The following is a 22192-nucleotide window of genomic DNA, read 5'->3' on the forward strand; positions in this document are numbered from 1 at the left end:
ACCCGATTGGACACCGGGCCTCCCGATCGCACGGGAGGCCCGGTAACAGCGGCGGGAGGGGGGGGGTGTCCCCTCCTGCTCCTCTGGTATAACAACCGAGCGGCTTTTAGCGCATCGGTTGTTATACACGGGTAGCCGATCGCCCGCTGTAAACAACGGTACCGGGATGATGCCTGCAGTTGCGGGCATCATCCCGGTATAACCCCGGAAAGCCGAGTACGCATATCTGCGTACGGTCGGCAGGAAGGGGTTAAATAGATTTTCACTGCTCTCACCACATCAAGACATTGTAGTGACTTCTCTTCCCTGGAACATGGTTTTGGAAAAAAACGATGGCAGGACAATATCTTGGTTCAGTTGAAAACCTGAAACCACTTTTGGCAAAAAGTCTGGACGACAGCGTAACACCACTCTGTCCTCATGAATAATCAAGTATGGCTCTTTACAAGAAAGAGCAGCCAATTCCTAAACCTTCCTTGCTGAGGATATAGCAACTAAGAACACCAGCTTCCCTGTCAGAAGGAATAAGGGAATATGCTGTATCGGTTCAAATGGCTGTTTTTGTAACACTGACAAAACTAAGTTCAAGTCCCAAGGGTTCAAAGGAGGTTTGACTGGCGGATTAAGCTAGTAGGTTCCCACCACCATGTTCACATCATCTGAAATTTCACTTCAGGTAAAGAAGGAAAGAATCTGCACCCTCCTCTCCTCTCCCGGTATAGATATCAGCACAGGACAGATCTATCTCTCCCACACATTGCCCAGTTCCTCTACAGCTTACAATACTACCATTCCAAACCTAATACATCCTCACAAGCGCAGGAGTAATCTTTCCATGCCCTGTGCCCTTAACCTGGCTAGAGGTGGGGCCAGGACTTTTGTAAACACCCGGGGTGGTGTAGCTAGCCCCGAAGGACAAGGCTACAAACTGGAAATGCTGCTGTTCTACCTCGAACCGCAGAAACCTTTGATGAGCAGGAAATATAGGAACATGCAGATATGCATCCCTGATGTCGTTAGATGCAAGAAGTTCTTCTCCCAGTAGGATAGAAACTACTGACCTGATTGTCTCCATGCGAAAGGAGTGGATCTTCAGGACCTGATTTAGATTCTTTAGATCTATAATGGGTCTGACATCTCCATTCAGTTTTGGTACTGTGAAGAAGTTTGAATAAAACCCCAAACCTTGCTCTTCTGTGGGGATCTGCATGATCACCCCCTGAGCCATTAATCGGTCTAGTGCCCGAAACAGAGATTGCCTTTTCTTTGGAAACGTTTGACCTCAGGAAACAAGACGATGGAAAGTCCAGAAATTCCAGCTTGTACCCCAGAGTTACTGTGGAGATGACCCATCTGTCCTGAATTTCCTCTGGCCAGACTTCTAAAAACTTCAGAAGTCTTCCCCCCACCCTGGCGAGGAGGGGGTGCCTCTTCATGATGACGCTTTAGGATTCTGCTTTGCAGGTTTCCGGCCCCAGGACTTCTTTTGAGCCTAGGCCTGACCCTAAGGTTTTCCTCTAGAGTCTGATGGTGGAGGCCGGCGCCACTGCCTAGAGGCGGAAGCCCCTGGCGCAGGAGAAAGAGCCCATGACACAGCAGGCAAAGGAAAGCTTTTGAGGCAGAAAAATGGGGGGGGGTTTTACAAGGGGGTACAACCACTGTTGTTTGCCTAACCCATCTAGTCCCTTCAGGGGGGAGAAAAGCATTTGGCAGATCTCTTACCTTGAGAGGAATCCCCCTGCACAAGCTGCTGCGGCCACACACAGACTGACACTGAGCTGAAGTGAAGACAACAGAGGTAAGTATGTGCATATACGCCCTCTAGTGGTGATTTAAGGCATGACAACATTTTTTCCCTTAAAGAAGAAATCATAGGTGGACTCTTTAGTTCCTAAGTTTCTTCCCTTACCTTATCCCCGCCGCAGGATTTGCTGAATTAACAGTCAATCCAACCTTCACCCATCACGGCGGCTGCGTTTAGCAAAGGAACAAGTCCCTTTTTATTGGGGTTCCGCTCCCTTGGACCTGTAAAAAACACCCCACCAGGAAAGCTTTTAGGTAATGTAGCATGACCAAAGCCCTGGATCCCAGGGTCCAGCCCCGCAAAGAGAGGAGTTACAGGCAAAACCTCGTGCTTCGGATACGAGGCCCGGGTACCATCCACTTTGGCCTCAGTGGCACTTTGGATGGATCCAGTCTGTGGAGGCTATTTAAATCCAGCATGGATCCCTCCTGGAGCTCCTCAGAGCACATCTTCACTAGTGACCAACACCTTAGACACTGGCAAAAAAACTGAGGTACTCCTGATAGGAAGAGGGGTTATATAGGGAGTGAACATCCTGGATTGGGTACACTATTGTCCATCACCTGAACGTGCCTATATACCCATTAAGTTATTAACTTAGGCTCTGTGTCCCATGATGTACGATAAAGAAAAGGCTACTGATCCTATTTAATGTGATCACATTGGTAGGAAGAACAAGATAAAAAATTCCATGAAATGATATAAAATGCTTGTCTAACTATAAATTTGAATCAAGTAAATTACAACTAGCTATGTGACAAATCTACACCAATGACCTATCAAAAAGATACATAATTAGAAACCTTGTTACCTCTCAGCTGCTGACAGCATCCAGATATTTTTGCGACCATTTTTTGATTCCTTTGACTGGCCTTCCAGACAGCACATGAGGTACCATAGATTGAAGTACTGCAAGTGGGAGTCTTTCAGATGTTCAGTCTGATTCTCAATAATGGGGGCCATTTCACTGGGTATGTAGAAGGATCCACTCGGTTGTTCTACAGACCTAATATAACAGCAGCACAAAATGTAACTTGCATTCGTTTTTCAGAAGGCCTTGGGGGAAAAAATATATATACACACAGTATTGTCAAAAAGTCTTGGGGAGATGTGGAAAAAATGCTGTAAATTAGGAATACTTTCAGAAATAGAAGTGTTATCAGTAAGTTTTTAATCAATTAACAATTCGGAAAGTAAATGAACAGAAGAGGAATCCAAATCAAATCAATTTGATGTGACCACCCTTAGCATCAATTCTTCTAGGTAAACTTGCACACAGTTTTTGAAGGAACCCGACAGGTAACACTTTTCACACCTGCCTAAGACTTTTGCACAGTGCTGTATAGATCTAGGTTATAGTAACCAAATTATTTTCTAACAGCAGCTTACAAAAGTAGGCTAGTTGCTATGGGCTGCATACTTTAGGATATTTAATACAGGTGGCCGAAAGTGCTTATCTTACTTTAGGATATAGAACAATTTCCGATTCAATAACACAGCAAAATGTATCTGATAAGCATTTTTGCCTATTACAGAGACCCTGTCACCAACTTAAAAAAACTAAAACGTAAAGTCACAACAAAAAAATAAAGTCTTTTTAAAGCTTGCATGCAAATTTGAATACGTCAGGAAGAGTCATAGCCCTCTTCTCCTCTGGGAGAGCCTAATAAATGCGCTAGCCCAAAAACTCCACCACTATATAAAATTTTAGGCAGCAGCCATGGGAGGAGTGAAAGGAAATAGTATAGTATGCAATTTAAGTGACCACTCTGTCTGGTCAGGTTGCAGACATCACATCCAGGATGGTAGTACCCAGCAGAAGTCTCAGAGCTTTGGGATGTCTACACAATGGGATATTTTGCAAGTTAATACCAAGTATAAAATACCTTAAATTCACATAAAATTTTATGGGAAGATTGTTGAAAGGAATGGTCCGACGACAGGGTTTCTTTAAATTCCAAACTATCTTCAGCCCTAAAGTCTGTGCGGTCAATGGCAGATAAATATAACCATCATTTCACAGCAGTCTATTTTTAGGCTTCAGCCTCCTCAGGTAACCAGGTTTACTCTAGGGCTTGCTGCTTGCTCCAGACATGGGGGGTCCTAGTAGCTGTATGGCAAAGATGAAAAAAGGGGTACACCATCCTTGTGCATTACCGAAGATACCATTTATTTATAAAACAGAAGAGGATATAGTCAGAAACCAAGCTGAATGAAAAGAAATTAAACATGAGGCAGAAACCCACTTCAAGAACCACCTCGAACAGTACTCAAGACAGGCGTATATGACATCATAGCAGAAGCTAATGCATTTTGAGGGTTATACCATCTGTCGATGCCATCTGCCATTTTCCCTCTGCTTGGTTTGTGAGTAAATTCACTATCCAGTTGTGGTTTATGCAATAAAATGGTATCTTAGGTAATGCACAAGGCTGGTACACTCCCCTTTTTTTGTCTTTGTTGTGCAGTTTCCCGAAAACGAAAATCAACAAAAATGTCAGAAATTGCAGATATCAGTAAAATGTTATAAATAGAAGCTCTGAATTGGTTTCTCATAAACACCCATTCCACTTTGACACCATTGATGTAGTGTTCGGAAAGAAAGAGTAGAAATGAATACAGACCAGACCACCACCACAATATTCCTTGGACTGAAAGGAGTTTGCAGTATCTAAAACTAGGTTTCAGTTCCATAACCATGTTTATAGGATCTCCCAATTTGTCATATAAAAAGAAAAAAAAAAAGTCACCTGCTGTAAAGGGCACAATTTCGGAACTGTGAACAAAATTTGCAGGCTTGCTTGTCAGCAATCATTGTTGGTAGTGCAGACAGTTTGATTTCTTTACTTCCATTGGATTTATGCACTACATTTGACAAATAAAATGATAACCCATTCCGTATTTTGAGTAATTCTGGAAAAAAGAAAATACTTTTTATTTAGAACACACACACAGAATTTTATTTCTAAGATACCCTGCCAGAAATCCAGTGAATATGTAACTTCTTGTAGTGAGCGGACAATGCTGCACTGAAATCTCCGATGTTATCAGACCTTCAAAGGGTCTCTCCGAACTGCAAAACTCCCCTCCCCATGTTATGGTAATAAGGAAAGTTATCCTGTAGTTCTAGAACACTTCCTGACCTTGGGTGACAATGTTGCTCCCCCATAGATGCTGTACAACAAGTTTTGTCATCCTAGGACAGAAAGTATGTTACTGACAGGATGTATGTAAATCAAAGATTCTCAGAGAGGGTTTTAGCTCTTTTGCCACCAGGGCTGCAGGACGCCACTTTATTCATGAGAAACCATCCCCCCCCAAAGTCTGCTGGGAACCCAACACTTCAGGGAGTGTAAGCCTTCTGGATCTCCCCTGCAGCTCTTATTGGTTTCCCCTATTCAACTTTAAAAAGGCACTTACTTGGCTTCAATCCTCACATGACTGGGCTATTAATATTCCTGGCTATGCACTCTTTCGGAGAGACAGGGTAAAAAGGAAAGGTGGCGGGGTCTGTCTCTATGTGAGAAGTGATCTCAAAGCAAGTGTGAAAGAGGACCTGATTGATGGAGAGTGTGATGAGTCTGAAGCATTATGGGTGGAACTGCATATAGATGGGCGTAGTTCAAAGTTAATCATTGGAGTTTGTTATAGACCACCCAATGTTAACGAGGAGGTGGAGACTCAGCTCCTTGCACAGATGGAAAGGGCTGCAAGGGCTGGGACAGTGATAATAATGGGAGATTTTAATTACCCAGAAATTGACTGGAGTAATGGCACTGCTGGGACAGTTAAAGGGCAAAAATTTATAAACCTAGTACAGGACAATTTTATGGTCCAGTTTATTGAGGCCCCAACTAGGAATGAAGCTCTGTTGGACCTGGTAATCTCAAACCATGCAGAGCTTATTACTAATGTGCAGATAAAGGAACACCTGGGTAGCAGTGACCATAACATGATTTCATTTGATGTTAGCTGTAAACAAGAAATACATAAGGGAAAGATAAAAACACTTAACTTCAAGAGAGCAAATTTTCCAAGGATGAGGGCTGCTCTCGAGGACTTAGACTGGGAGGGAATATTGGCAGCGATAAACACAGAACAGAAATGGGAATTCTTCAAAAAGACTGTTTGGGACCTCACTGCAAAGTATATTCCCATGGGCAATAAGTTTAAAAGGCTAAAAAGAAAACCTATGTGGCTCACGGTCAAAGTTAGAAAAGCTATAAACAATAAGAAAAGAGCTTTTAAAAAATATAAAAATGAAGGAACACTAGTGTCATTTAAATGCTACAAAGAATTTAACAGAATATGTAAAAAGGAAATCAAGGGTGCAAAAATTCAAAATGAACGACAGATCGCAAAAAATAGTAGGACAAACCCCAAAAAATTCTTCAAATATATTAATAGTAAAAAGGTCAGATCTGAGCATGTAGGCCCTTTACAAAATAATCTAGAGTGGGTGACTGGGGACAAGGAGAAGGCTAATTTATTAAATACTTTCTTCAGCTCTGTGTATACAAAAGAGCATGGGGAAGTTCATGTCCATAATGGGGGTGGTATTGACACAGCCCCCAATGATCCACAATGGCTCAAAAGGGATATGGTCCAGAAATATTTAGACAGAATAAAGGTGGATAAAGCACCTGGACCTGATGGCATCCACCCACGGATCCTAAAAGAATTGAGCTCTGTAATTTCAAAGCCATTGTATCTAATTTTTAGGGACTCATTAATGACGGGAATAGTACCGCTGGATTGGCGCAGGGCGAACGTGGTGCCTATATTTAAAAAGGGATCAAAGTCTTTACCAAGTAACTATAGACCTGTTAGTTTAACTTCTATAGTCGGGAAGATACTGGAGCGTTTAATAAAAGACCACATAGACGAGTTCTTGCTGGAAAAAAACATTTTAAGCAACAGACAGCATGGGTTCATGAAAGACAGAAGTTGTCAGACAAACCTGATTTCTTTTTATGAAGAGGTAAGTAAAACCTTGGACAGAGGGGTGGCTGTGGACGTGGTTTATTTGGATTTTGCAAAAGCGTTTGATACAGTTCCGCACACACGGCTCATGTGTAAGTTAAAGTCTACAGGCTTGGAAATATCAGTTTGTAAATGGATAGAAAACTGGCTAAAAGACAGAATTCAGAGAGTAGTGGTTAATGATTCTTACTCTGAATGGTCTAAGGTTATCAGTGGTGTACCCCAAGGTTCAGTGCTGGGACCCTTACTCTTTAATATCTTTATAAATGATATTGGGTCTGGGATCAAAAGTAACATTTCTGTCTTTGCAGATGACACCAAGCTATGCAGTGGAATAACGTCCTTACAGGATGTCTCCAATTTACAAGCCGACCTCAATGCACTGTCTAATTGGGCGACTATGTGGCAGATGAGGTTTAATGTTGAGAAATGTAAAGTTATGCACTTGGGGGCTAAGAATATGCATGCATCATACATGCTAGGGGGAGTACAACTGGGGGAATCTGTAGTGGAGAAGGATCTGGGGGTTTTGGTAGATCATAAGCTCAATAATAGCATGCAATGCCAAGCTGCGGTTTCCAAAGCGAGCAAAGTTCTTTCTTGTATTAAGAGAGGTATGGACTCCAGAGAGAGAGATATCATTTTGCCCCTGTTCAAATCATTAGTAAGACCTCATCTGGAATATGCAGTTCAGTTTTGGACACCAGTTCTCAAAAAGGATATCGTGGAACTGGAGAAAGTGCAGAGAAGGGCAACCAAACTGATAAGAGGCATGGGGGAGCTCAGCTATGAGGAAAGATTAGAGGAACTGAATTTGTTCACTCTTGAGAAGAGGAGAATAAGGGGGGATATGATCAACATGTTTAAATATATAAGGGGTCCATATAGTGAACTTGGTGTTGAGTTATTCATTTTACGGTCAACACAGAGGACAAGGGGGCACTCTTTACAACTGGAGGAAAAGAGATTTCATCTCCAAATACGGAAAGGTTTCTTCACAGTAAGAGCTGTGAAAATGTGGAATAGACTCCCTCCAGAGGTGGTTCTGGCCAGCTCAGTAGATTGCTTTAAGAAAGGCCTGGATACTTTCCTAAATGTACATAATATAACTGGGTACTGACATTTATAGGTAAAGTTGATCCAGGGAAAATCCGATTGCCTCTCTGGGATCAGGAAGGAATTTTTTCCCCTGCTGTAGCAAATTGGAGCATGCTCTGCTGGGGTTTTTTGCCTTCCTCTGGATCAACTGTGGGTATAGTATTGGGTATATTGGATTGTACGTTTTTTTTTTTTTTTTTTGTGGTTGGACTGGATGGACTTGTGTCTTTTTTCAACCTGACTAACTATGTAACTATGTAACTACCCACCTCCTGTGGTAGTGATGTGGAGTTCAGTAGGAGGAGCCAGATAAAGTAAAGGGGGGGGTTTTGGAGAATGACACTCCCAAATGTATCAGTTTCCCAGCCAACTAAGGGGAATGATTCTCATGGTGATGCATGGATGGCAGGAGAGGCTTGCAGTCTTTTACACATACAAGTTTCTTTGTCAGCTTTATTATAGCTAAAGGGTCAGTTTAAAAGCGTTAAACCTCAAAAAAAAAAAAAAAAAAAAAAGAAAGAAAGAAAAAGAAGCTAACAAAAGGTTCCAAACCATTTCCCCTCTTCTAAAACATAACTGTTTAATTGCAATTTATGTCTCCGTTAGAAAGATTTTACCCTGCTTTATTCCTCCAATCCTGTCAAACACAGGGGAAAGGTACTCCAATAGAGACACCGACAGCAAAACAACCTTCAGGCTTCTGACTTGGTCGTGTGTGTACATACCGTATATACTCGAGTATAAGCAGAGTTTTTCAGCACTTTTTTTGTGCTGAAAACGCCACCCTCGGCTTATACTCGAGTTTCCCTGCCTCACTGTGTCCATCTGCAGCCTCATGCACCTGATCGACCAGCACTGTGACGTGCAGTCTAGTTATTGATGCTGTCTCTCTCTCTCTGATGCCGTGGTCGTAAGGCTTCCCGCCCCTGGCAAAGGTCACTTAGCATGTAGCAATCAGCGGGTGGCAAGCCTGCCAAATGCTACATATTCAAGCAAATGGGAAAGCGCTGCAAATGCCCCGCAAACCACATGCAATGAACACAGTTGCTGCGTGTTTGTCGGAAAAATGGGGCTTCCACACCACCTCTCAGTAGCCTCTGAAGCGAGATCCAAACATGGATCTCTCCATTAAAAAAACCAAAGGAGGGGGGGCAGAAAATGGTTGGCCAAAAAGCGGCTTCATACAATTAAATGAGGCTGCTGCCAAAATACAATAGCCACAGCAGGGGATTAGTCCATCTGCACTATGAAGCATGGATAGAGGACCTGGAAAAAAAATCCCCCATCAGTGAATGGGCAGCTTTAGGCTTTAAAGTAAACTAGTCATCAAGTACTTGCCGCAATCTGAAAATTCGAATTGTTTTTGCAGAAAATAACCTGAATCAGATTTCAGTTAAAGGAGAAATCCAGCCTGAGCTCATTCAGTTGGGCTTCTCCTATGGGTCACAGGAGCGCAATTCGTTTTGCAGTCCTGTGACCCGTTCTCAGCAGAGAGTGGTCTGAAGTCCACTCTCTGCTGACGTCACCAAGATCAGTCCAGGCACCGCGTGTCCCGACTCTGAAAGTCTGAATCCGCCAGGTGCCTGGACTGATAGGCGCCTCAGGGAGCCGCTGTGACAGCCGCTCCCTGCCCCTCCACAGCTCAGCGCTCCAGTTAGCGTGGAGGAGCAGAGCAGGAGAGCTGCTGATTGACCTCTGCTTGGGGAGGTGAGAGAACCAAGCCATCGGCGGCTCAGTTCTCAGTGAAGAGGCGCCGGGGGACAGATGCAGCATCAGACTGATGCTGCATCCACCTAGGCAAGTATGAGCTGGCCACAGACATTTTGTGTAAGATAAAAAATTAGAACTACAACTATTTTATTCTCTAGGGTGTCTACTTTCAGGAAATATATAATGTTTGTGGGTTTTATGTAAAATGTAGGGCTAAAATTATTTTTTTAAACCTGTGCAAAAAAAACAAAAGTGGCTCCAGCAGCGAAAGGGTTAGACTTCAATGGTATATTTTTGCTACACGGGCATCAATCTTAATTAAATCACAACTAGAATCCACATTATCTCAAGGAATGTTTATAAATGCACTTTAAAACGTTATACACGGGGAGCACACTCGCTCTACAAGTTCTGGTAAATTTCTCCTTTTCGCTACACTTTTTCTTTAGCTCATTTCTTTTCCCTCTTACTACTTCTTTGTCTGAATATTTGGGCAGGATTACATTTCTGAGCCCTTAGATTATCAGAGAGTTCAAACATCTCCTGTTACGATTAGGCTGTCAGTCTCAAGTAACTGCTCATATCTGATGCATATAGGTTGTAGTCCAAAATTACCATGATTGGGCACTTGTTTGTAGTAATCTAGTGATCCCGATGGCAATCGAGCTTATATCACCCCCCCATTTTGTTTTATATATTTATACTTGCTGCAACTTTTGCCTTTTCAAACCACCTGTAAGATGATACTAAAACGTGACTAAAAAGATTATACTCTAAAAAAAGGTATACATACAAATACTGGGGAGTCTCCCATTCACAATACATTTATCCGAGTGTTATGTCACACACCTCTTTTGTCTAGATGATTTGCAGGTACTGTGTACATGTTTCCAGTCTTCAGATATAAGAGTAGACCAGACTCTGGATCCTCTCTTCTTTCCTGACTAAGCAAAGTATATAGAATAACCTGACACAAAAATTGAGAAAGACTAAATGAATGACAGTATCAACACTGCCTAATGATCACACACAGCTGTATGTAATAAGATAGGGTGCCTGCACAAATATTTGAACATTTTTGACCTTTAGGTTGAATATGTCACATGGCTTTATAGGTTGATGCTAATGTCTGTTTAGCTCATAACCTCAGTTATACTTTTTAGTTCCCCTGGCTCATTGCAATACAACAAGCAGATAAACTTAAAGAAAGAGGTTAAGTCACTAGTTGAAATCGCTGCCATTCCCTCTGTTTAAGGCAGATATAAAGCCCTGCGTGTCAATTTTTTAAAGATTATATACCTAAATAACTTTTTCCACAGCTCCGCTGTGCGATCGCATGATCCCCCACCACTCTCCTTCCTCGATCTAAGGAGAGCAGCGGGAAGAGCCAAGATTCCCTTCTGATATCAGCCGGCCAGCAGAGGGAGACCAGGTGACCACACAGCGGAGCTGTGCATGAAGGTATTTAGGAATATAATTTTTTTTTTTTTAAAACTGACACACAGTGCTTTATATCTGCCTAAAACAGAGGCAATGCCAGCAATTTTAATACATTACAGTAATAACTTCAGGAGAGGAGGGGAGGAGAACCGCTCTCACGCATTCTACTGAGCTAAAAGGCAGGGAGGGAGGGGGAGAGGGAGAGACTCCCCAGCAGAAAGTGGGATGACCGAGGCAAATAAACTGATCAAGGTATCATGGATTAGCAGTCATGATTACCGTGGTCAGTATACACAGGAACAGGCAGGATCAACCAGGTATTTTACATCATACAATGGGACAAAATTACACAGCACAAGCACTATGCTATATATATCATTTTTAAAGGAACAGGAGCTTTTTTTTTTTTTTTTTAGGGTTAAAAGTTAGTTATAGGAAAAACCGTAGGTTTGTACACATTTCTGACCATGTTTGATGTTATATCCAGTTTAGGGTGTAACATGAAATATGGTCAGAGTCCGCAACCCCTGCTGGTCATTCTTTTAATTTAGAATTCAGTGTGTGGCTCCACCTGCGTCATTCAGGAATCTGAAAATGTAAAAAGGCTATAAGTCCGATCTGCCACAACAATGTCACCGTATGTGTACTCCATTATTACTTCCTCTAGTCCCATCCCAAAGTCATTATCTTGGTGCAGACCTGTGGCTGGAGGAATAGTCTGCAGGTGCCAGAGCATTGTTCCTGCAATCCACTGATCATGACTGCAAATGCAGGCTCAAACGCAAATAAAATTATAAATGCACATGTTTAATTAAAATGGGTGTATTTATTTTTGGAGTTATCCTTTAAAGGCTAAGTTCGCCTTTGGGAACATGTAACATGACCCCGCCCCTGCTCCCCCATCCCTTCCACCCCCCCCCCCATAACAGCGGCCCACGGATCATGTCTCCACACGGCCAGATTATTATTCACAGAGTTCTGTGCTACAGAGAGGGCTGTTGAATGCACTAGTAGTAAATTGATTCTTTGAGGTACAAGCATACAGATACACCAACAGTCTGCAGGAGCTCTGCATTGCAGGGGTAATTTTTTTTGAAAATAAGGGGAAAAAAAAAAAAAAAGACAAAAAAGAAAAGAAATAAATCTACTGTTAGCTTCAAAACTTAATTAACCGCTTGCCGACCAGCCGCCGCAGTTGTACTGCGGCAGAATGGCACAGGCAGGCGAATCGTCGTTATGTTACGTCAGTTCCTAAGACTGCCACTAGGGGCGCACGCACCCGCTGCTCCCCCCGGAGCCGATGACCGCCAGGCTCCCGCAATCACTCGTAACACGACGAGAACCGGGATCTCTGTGCGTAAACAAAGAGATCCCAGTTCTCTGAGGGGAGAAGTGACAGATCATCTGTTCATACAGACGATTTACTGTGTAAATGTCACTGGCAGGGAAGGGGTTAACACTACAGGGCGATCAAAGGGTTAATTGTGTGTTCCCTCAGTGTGTTCTAACTGCGGGGGAATAGGATTGACTAGGAGAGGAGACATATTGTTTTTCCTATTTAGGGAGGAGGAGACATATCGTGTATTCCTACTGACAGCACAGGCATTTGTGTTTACACACACCCACCCGTGCTGGCGCTCGTGCACATGATTGCGCATGGCCAGTGGCAATTGTGCCTGCCGGCCACGCGCATCCGGTCCCCCTCTGGTGGCCTCTAAAGGAATGGAGGTACCCATATGGGATTTTGCCCAGGGGAGCCGTTCTGCCGCAGTATATCGGCGTGAACCGGTTAATGGACACAGAAACTCATTGGCCAAGTGCATGGCAGTATTCAGTTGAAAAAAAATGTGACAAAATAAAAAAACATGATGAAATCTTTAAAGCGCCACTATACTCAACTCAGCTCCAGTGATGCGGCTTCCTGTAGCTCCCCACCGGCCACTAACATCTTCTAGCGGCCTGCTTCCGGGTATCAAGTGCCAGCCGCTTTCATTGGCCAGGACAATCTGATGTCATTCCTGCACATGAGTGACTTCCAGGTATCGAGCGCTGGCTATTTTCACTGGCCAGGCTGACAGGATGTCACTCCCACACATGCGCAGGCATGCAGTCAGATTTGGTATTGTTGAATTTGTGCAGTGTGCTGCGTGTGCACAGCTCAATGTACAGGGGCAAACAGGCAGGTGAGTCATTTGAATGCAGAAGAGACAAAGTATGTCTCTTTTGCATTAAAAACCGTGCCTCTTCACCCATTTTGGTTTTGTACATAAAGTTCCACTTTAAATACAGTATATTCACACTACATAAGCTAGAGATGAAAAAAAAAAAAAAAAAACTATTACAAAACAAGTCACCTGACTCCTGTGCTCAATGGAATTTGACTCCTTGCCAGTTTTCAGCTCCAGAGGCATAATTTTCAAATGGCTTTTTGTTTTCTGATGTATTTTTACTTTGGCCGTTACATCAATTTTACCTTTCAAGCCAAATCTTGGTGACCAAATGTTTTCTTCAATGTCCAGAAACTCAGACACTTGAGCTGCAGTTCCACCAGCTGATCTAGAATTTAACCAACATATTACACTGATACATAAAGGTACATAAACCTCTCATACACAAGACTCTTATCTATATTTTAAAAACAGGTACAACTGCAAAGACATTAGCAAAAAACTATTACAAAGGGTAAAAGGCTTTGTTGTAATAAGATCCAATGTAAAGAAATATTGCCGGTATAGATATATTGTGACCTGATATATTGTGACCAATTGTGTGGTACATCCCATCTAAGGTGAATGTTTATTAAACTGAGAAGAGTCAAGATAGTGACTATCGTAGCTTATCTTCACCGTGCAGCATTTTAATAAGCTGCAATGAGTAGAGATGCCATGCTTATCCCATTGTAGCACAGTGAGAAACTGCCAGCAAAGTCTACACAAAAAGGAACAGTTTAATAAGGTGCAATGAAGATTATTATTCTCCTCCCTGTTTCTCCGCCTCAGAGGGAGGTGGCAATAAGCAGAGAGAGAGAGAAGGGTCACAATGTGATAAAGTATAGGAAATATTTAAACACACAATACAGTGGAGGGAAAAAAGCATTTGATCCCCTGCTGATTTTGTATGTTTGCCCATTAAGAAATGATCAGTCTATAATTTTAATGGAAGGTTTATTTTAACAGTGAGAGACAGAACAAATAAATCAAGAAAAAAACGCATTTCAAAAAAGTTATAAATTGATATGCATTTTAACCACTAGGCTACCGCCCACCGTCATATGACGGCAGGACGAGGCAGCTCTTGTTCTGGGCGGACGTCATATGACGTGATCGCCCTCCCGAGCCACTAGGGGGAGCACGCCTGCGTGCCGCTGCGTCGCTCGGGACCCGGTGCGCGTGCCCGGTGGCCGCGATGTCCGCCGGGCACCCGGGATTGCCGGGTAACAGAGCAGGACCGTGGATCTGTGTGTGTAAACACACAGATCCACGTCCTGTCAGAGGAGGAGACTGATGGTGTGTCCCTTGTACATAGGGACACCAATCGGTCACCTCCCCCAGTCAGTCCCCTCCCCCCACAGTTAGAATCATCTCCCTAGGACACACATTAACGCCTCGATCGCCCCCTAGTGTTAACCCCTTCCCTGCCAGTCACATTTACACAGTAATCAATGCATTTTTATAGCACGGATCGCTGTATAAATGTGAATGGTCCCAAAAATGTGTCAAAAGTGTCCGATATGTCCGCTGCAATATTGCAGTCACAATAAAAATCGCAGATCGCCACCATTACTAATAAAAAAAAAAATTAAATAAATAAAAATGCTATAAATCTATCCCCTATTTTGTAGACGCTATAACATTTGCGCAAACCAATCAATATACGCTTATTGCGATTTTTTTTTAACCAAAAATATGTAGAAGAATACATAATCGGCCTAAACTGAGAAAAAAATTTGTTTAAAAAAAAAAAAATTGGATATTTATTATAGCAAAAAGTAAAAAATATTGTGTTTTTTCAAACTTGTCCCTCTTCTTTTGTTTATAGCGCAATAAATAAAAACCACAGAGGTGATCAAATATCACCAAAAGAAAGCTCTATTTGTGGGGAAAAAAATGATAAAAATGTCATTAGGGTGCAGTGTTGCATGACCGCGCAATTGTCAAAGTGTGACAGCGCTGAAAGCTGAAAAATGGCTTGGGCAGGAAGGGGTGAAAGTGCCCAGTATTGAGGTGGTTAAAGCGGAGTTCCACCCAAAAAAATGGAACTTCTGCTTATCCAGTTCCTCCCCCCTCCGATAGATCGCCACAGAATCTGCGCCATCTAAGCCATGTCCGCCCCCCCCCCTCCCATGTCTTCTGGGAGACACACAGGTCCCAAAAGACAGCAGGGACCAGTCAGAACGTGGAGCGCGACTCACGCGGTAAGGAACCAGGCTGTGAAGCCACAAGGCTCTACTTCCCGATTCCCATTACCGAAGATGCCGGCACCTCCACCCGGGAGCCGAGCGATGGGTCGGCTTCAGGTGAGGACATCACGGGCGCCATAGACAGGTAAGTGTCCTGATTTTAAAAAAGTCAGCAGCTGCAGTATTTGTAGCTGCTGACTTTTAAAGTAATTTTTTTTCAGTGGCTATAATTAGTGAAATAAGTATTTGACCCCTTCGCAAAACATGACTTGGTGGCAAAACCCTTGTTGGCAATCACAGAGGTCAGACGTTTCTTGTAGTTGGCCACCAGGTTTGCACACATCTCAGAAAGGATTTTTCCCACTCCTCTTTGCAGATCCTCTCAAAGTCATTAAGGTTTCGAGGCTGACCGTTTGGTAACTTGAACCTTCAGCTCCTTTCACATATTTTCTATGGGATTAACCACTTCAATACCAGGCACTTTCCTTCCTTCCTACCCAGGCCAATTTTCAGCACGGTCGCACTTTGAATGACAATTGCGCGGTCATGCTGCACTGTACCCAAACACATTTTTATCATTTTGTTCCCACAAAATAGAGCTTTTCTTTTGGTGATATTTGATCACTGCTGGGGTTTTTTTTTTTTTTTTTTTTGCTGCACAAAAAATAGACTGAAAATTTTGAAGAAAAAAAAAATTTTTTCTTTGTTTCTGTTATAAAATATTGTAAATAAGTACATTTTCTCCTTGACTGATGGGCACTAATATGCAGCAGTGAAGGGCACTGCTGTACACTTATAGATGGCATTGATGGGCATCACTGGTAAGGAGGCACTGGCAGGCATTATTATTGGGCACTGACTGGCACCATTTGTGAGCACTGATTGGCATAGATTTTGGGCACAGATTGGCATCAGTGCTGGCAATCCCTGGTGGTCTGAAGTGGGCTCAGGAGAGCAGCCAATCGGCTCTACTCGCGTCTGTCAGACGAGAGTGAGGAAAAGCCGATACACGGCTTTTCCTGTTTACATAGTGTTCAGCTGTGATTGGACACAGCTGATCACGTGGTAAAGAGTCTCCATCAGAGGTTCTTTACCGAGATCAGTGTCTCAGACTGATGCCCCGCACCACTGATCGCGCCCACGGGTGCGCACCAGCTGTTATCCTGAAAGACGTCATATGACATCCAGTCAGGATAATGGAACCATCGCCCGGCCATCATTCTGCTATAGGCGGGCGGGAAGTGGTTGAGGTCTGATCTGAGGTCCTCACCCAAGTTTTGACGGTATATGGCCCTGTCGATTGTCCCTTTGATGCGTTAAAGTTGTCCTGTCCCCTTAGCAGAAAAATACACCCAAAGCATGTTTCCACCTCCATTTTTGAGGGTGGGTATGGTGTTCTTGGAGTCATAGGCGGCATTTCTCCCCCACCAAACACGGCAAGTTGAGCTGATGCCAAAGAGCTCCATTTTGGTCTCATCTGACCACAACACTTTTACCCAGTTCTGCTCTGAATCATTCAGAAGTTCATTAGCAAACTTCAGATTGGCCTGTACATGTGCTTTCTTGAGCAGGGGGGCCTTGCTGGCACTGAAGGATTTCAGTCCTTCGCGGTGTAGTGTGTTACCAATGGTTTTCTTGGCGACTATGGTCCTAGCGGCCTTGAGATCATTGACAAGATTCTCCTGTGTAGTTCTGGGTTGATTCCTCATCATTCTCATGATCATTGAAACTCCACGAGGTGAGATCTTGCATGGAGCCCCAGACCAAGGGAGATTGACAGTTATTTTGTGTTTCTTCTATTTGCAAATAATCGTACCAACTGTTGTCACCCTCTCACCAAGCTGCTTGGCGATGGTCTTGTAACCCCATTCCAGCCTTGTGTAGGTCTACAATCCTGCCCCTGACATCCTTGGACAGCTCCTTGGTCTTTTTTTTTTTTTTTTTTTTTAAATAACGCTTAGGGGACTCTAGTGTCTTGTTTGGGGATATTTCCACAGTAGAACTTCAGTATATCCCATTAAAAAATATCTATGTGAGAGGAACTATTTAATAATAATAATGTGTTTTTATTTATATGAAGACATTTCTGTAACACGTGTAACCAATGTATTTATGGTTATACAAATACACTGTGTAAACAAATGTCACAGGAACGTCTTGATAAAAATATAAAAAAACATTCATTCATGAATGGTTCCTCTCACATGAGTCTTTTGATAAAGGCAAAATTTACCTTTGGAACATGGTCAAGCTTATGCTCAGCTCACCCCCTCATCTCTTCCACTGTGACAGCGGGCAGATGATCTTCTCCCCACACCCACTGTCACATTTTAAAATGTAGCAGCTGCGTGGGGCTCCACCTACACAGCTGTCTGCCACTGTGGCAGACAGCTTGTAGTTCTCAATGAACTGCGAGAACCCCAATGAGTGCCCTTTTAGTTCACAGATAATTCCTCCAGCTTTCTAACAGGAAGCCAGCACTGGCTGGGTATGGGGAGAAAACTGCAGGAGCCTGACATTGCACCTGAGATCCACTGAGGCTCCTATAGGAAAAAATAAATGAATGCTATTTTTTCCCCCTACATGTGAATGTATTTTTTCCTAAAAGGTAAACTTAGCCTTTAACTTAATTTGTTTGCTCTTATTTTTTTCAACTTTTAAATTTCACTTTTCTTTGAGGAGTATTTGAGGCCACAAGATTATGAAAACACAACATCCCACTTCTCCAAATTGGTGATCATTCCCTGCGTATTTCATTAATTGTTCTTCTCAGTCAGAGAAGAGAGGTACAAAAGGTTGACAAAACAGGCTCTCCTCAGAGCTTTATACATGATGAAGAGTCACCATGTGTAAAGGTTCTCTACATTGCTCATTAATAAAAGTACACCTAAGTGGTTTATTCTAGGGTCCCAAGTTCATCTACCACCAAGTTACATTCAGCACAAAGTTCATAGGCTTCCGCAAGTCTAGGTACATGCGGTTTCCTGATCTTTGATAAGTACGGAAGCCACACGGAGTCTGGCAATTAGCTTTTTCAAAAGATTAGAAATGGTGGCCCACATATTTCTTTTGTGACAGGTGTACATTAAATTTATCCATAGAAGTTACATCATGTACCTGAAATTATCAATAGAAATTAAATCATGTATATTCTATGGTATTGGTAATTGTATAGATCAAGTTATAGGCACCCCCCCTCCCCAATTTAGAAAGGCTGAAAGGGGGTGAAATGGGTGCTTATTTCACCACACCTCATAATTATTCTTACATGTAATACCATTTTAAAAGTCCATTACAAAAAAAGTTGCAACACTGAAGTGGATGAAAATTAAGGATGATGTAAATACTCAAACTCTGGGGCATAACCTATCCTCAAATGAATTTTGTTGGATTATCTACACCGTTGCCAAAACAGAGTAGAAATACTTCTCTAAAAGGCTTCATAAAACAGACAATACGGTTCAAATCAGTATCCCTCATGGATTAAAACATTTGGTTTTGGGTCTTTATTGCTTTGATGCTAGGGGGTCCGTACATACTATCAGCAGTGACCTGCATTTTTTCAGCATTTAATAAATACAGGTCATCACTAGGGCACATAGAAAAATTGTTTTCCCATGTGCCCTATTCACACTGCAATGCTGGTGTGACATGCAGTGTGGAAATGTGCAGACTATACTGGAAACCACCACACAGCAGTACAATGCACTGTGCTGCTGTGCTATGACATGATTGAAGTATCACCGCGTGACACTTCAAATAACATTCAAAAAAAAAAAAAAAAAGAAAGAAAAGAAAAAAAAAGCAAGCAAGCAGTGCGATGTGCTACGTTTTACATTTCAGGCTAGTGTGAATAAAGCCTAAGGTGAGCTGGTAGGATTGTTGCTGTAAAGAGCTGCAGACATTTATTGAGGGTGGTGAATGAAATCAGCAAGATTTGCGGATGACAGTCATTTTCATCTCAGTAACACTAACCATACAGGTGGTTGTTATAGAAACAAAAATGACTGAGCGGGGCTCTGGGATGGTAATGCTTTCCAACCAGTGCCTTCAGCACAATCTGCCTCACTTATCTTACATAGGAAGCACTAAACCCTTAGAAACCTGCACTGGAAAATGACAAAATGGAAATCGAAGTCTGAATGATTGATGACAGACAGTACAGATTGTTCTTAAAGCAGTTCTCCACTCTAGACAAAAGAATAAGTCAGCAGCTACAAATACTGTAGCTGCTGACTTTTAATAACAAGAAGAGGAGGACTTTTAGCAGAACTTCCCCTTTTGGGTGAAGCACCGCTTTAAGAAAGACAAACATCTTAATTATTGATGCTATGGTTGCATAATGTAGAACCTGTTTAAACTATCCAACAACAAAAGTAAGAACATGCCAGTTACATGAAGGGTAGCTTACAAGTTCAGTGTCCCCACTTGTTGGTGGGTAGGGATCATAGAGTCCCTTGCCCACTTTTCAAAAGATGGAAGATATTCTCCCACTTCTTGCATTACATCGGCTTGGCTTAAATTCAGTTGGTACCTGAGAATAGAAAGAAATTAAAACAAAAAAAACATACAAAAAAAACAATAGACCAGGAATTGTCAGCATAATTGATAGTCCATTTCATTCACAAGGCAAAATCCCCCTATACAAAAACACTGCTACAGAAACTATGTACAGTATATATTTATGAAATCTTTTTCTCAATTTGTTTTTTTATTTATTTTGTGTAAACACTTCTCCAAGAGCTGTGCAAGTTAGAACAACCAGACTCCTATTTCCAGTGGAAAAAAAGTATAACTGGAATTGCATGAGCAAGCCACTCATATACAAGGCCCTCTGTGCACTGTAGAGAATAAAGGACAAACTAGTTACTTACATTTCTTTCAGATATTTGGGTACATGTACAGTTTGAAGAGCAAGCTTTTGCAAAACGTCACCACCAAATCCCTGTGTAGTTGCTTTTTGGAAAATGTCATGTAACATTGTACCAATCAGCATTTGCCGTGATCCTTTGTCAGAAGCCTGCAAACCATTATTAAAAGATGCAAACATATATCAAAATCATTAAATAGTGAAACTATTTAATAATAAAAAAAAAAAAAAAAAAAAAGGAAGACCAACCTTGAATTTTTCACTTAGCACCGATCTTCTCAAACATCGTATGGCATTGGCTATGCTGGTACCTGATATGAGCAGATCAGGGTTTAAAATAAGGTAGCCAGAGTCCCTGCCTATCGTCCATGTATTCTGTATACAGTCACCCTCGAGATGAATTAGGTCACCAGGCTTTACAAGAAGTTCAAACCTGTGAGAAAAATAAACATTAATAGGCACTTGGCACAAAAAGCTTACAGAATGTTTGGTATAAAACGATAGCATATATTTAGGCAGATGTACCAGTCATCCTTGAGAATGCAGAGCTCTGTATCCTCCCCTTCCTGGCTGGCTGTAATAATGAGATGTTTCTCTTCTCGGAGTCCACGCACCTCCTTTACATCCAGCACACAGTATCGGTTATACAAGCCTCTGCACAGTTTAGTCCTGGGGATTATTTTCCTCAGGGACCTGGAACTAGAAGGAGCACCTTAAACTTAACAGGTCATCAACACAATACACAACACTCTGTAGCCTTATGTCCTAGTGGAGAGGAGGGAAGAATGACAAAAAGGTGAAGAATAAAAGCCTGCTACTCAGAGCTCTGGGCTTCAGCAAAATGACAGGCTATGGGAAGAAGAAACAGGAGCAATGCTGGAGACATTTTACAGCACACATTCATTTTTGTAGCATAATTATTATTGTGGGATGTATGCTCCTTGCTAAAGCACTTTTTTTTTTTTTTTTTTTTTTATCAAGTGGTTATGTGTAAAGTTCCACATTAAGAAATATGAAAGCTCACTGCTCAAACACTTTCTTAAAGTGGTGGTAAAGTCTAGGGAAAGTTCCCCCTTGCAAGGCAATATTATAATGTGCTAGTAGGCCTCTTTTTTTGTACCACTCTTTTTTTAATGCCCAAACCCCATCTAGGAACCAAAGTAATGTCATCAACAGAAGGAAGAGCATACTTCATTCTGCACTTCAATGATAGAGCCCAACACGTACAGGAAATCTTCGCTTATACAATTGATGCTCCTTCGATGGTCACCCTGAAATTCTGGAAACCCCCATATACCCAGAGGCATGCCAGCCAGAGAGACAGGAGCGTTTCTGTGATATGCTGTATGATTTTTAATGTTTAGGAGTACCTATTCTCTTTAAATAAATATGTGTGTGTAATACTACACTATGGAGCTCTGTTCTGCATTTCATCCTGAGCATTATTGAGTGTTGGTGTTTGAACTGGGAAATATCCAATTTCAGCCAAAAATCCGCAACTGATGTGGAAACTATTAAGTGCTGTTAGACCTCTGTAAATGTGGGGTCTGTTGCTCTGGTAAGCAGCTTAGTGTACAGGTGGAGGAGCACTGGATGGACTTTTTGCACGGGGAACTGGAACATCTTTTGAACTGTGGTGTTATTCACATTTTGTTGGACTCTGCTTTATCATTCATTTTTTTGTCCCTTATATATATGGAGCACTGTAATTCACATTGATTAAAATGATTATGTGGCTTAGATTATCTTTCAATCTTTTTATTACGTTTTTTAAAAGTTGTATATAAAAAAAAAAAAAAGAAAAAGAAAGAAAAAGGGTGAGCTTATGTTGATCATAATCCAGTTTAGTTTCGGTTTTACATAGTAAAGAGCCTCTATGGTCTGGTTC

The 22192-nt window shown here is 42.1% G+C and overlaps 1 protein-coding gene across 2 annotated transcripts in view; it reads right to left on the bottom strand.

Annotated features, from left to right (window-relative positions):
- Positions 1–22192, bottom strand: part of DNA2 (DNA replication helicase/nuclease 2) — a 56052-nt gene that overhangs the window by 18240 nt on the left and 15620 nt on the right. For both annotated transcript variants that reach the window (XM_073596449.1, XM_073596450.1), the window contains exons 2-9: positions 20830–21003; positions 20554–20737; positions 20309–20454; positions 19846–19968; positions 13390–13591; positions 10445–10562; positions 4555–4717; positions 2616–2810 (exon numbers count right to left, since the gene is read on the bottom strand). In XM_073596449.1, the coding sequence (XP_073452550.1) occupies positions 2616–2810; positions 4555–4717; positions 10445–10562; positions 13390–13591; positions 19846–19968; positions 20309–20454; positions 20554–20737; positions 20830–21003 (1305 nt within the window). The remainder of the gene's footprint in view (positions 1–2615; positions 2811–4554; positions 4718–10444; positions 10563–13389; positions 13592–19845; positions 19969–20308; positions 20455–20553; positions 20738–20829; positions 21004–22192) is intronic.

This window comes from Aquarana catesbeiana, linkage group LG08, assembly GCF_042186555.1.
Source record: "Aquarana catesbeiana isolate 2022-GZ linkage group LG08, ASM4218655v1, whole genome shotgun sequence".
NCBI lineage: Eukaryota > Metazoa > Chordata > Amphibia > Anura > Ranidae > Aquarana > Aquarana catesbeiana.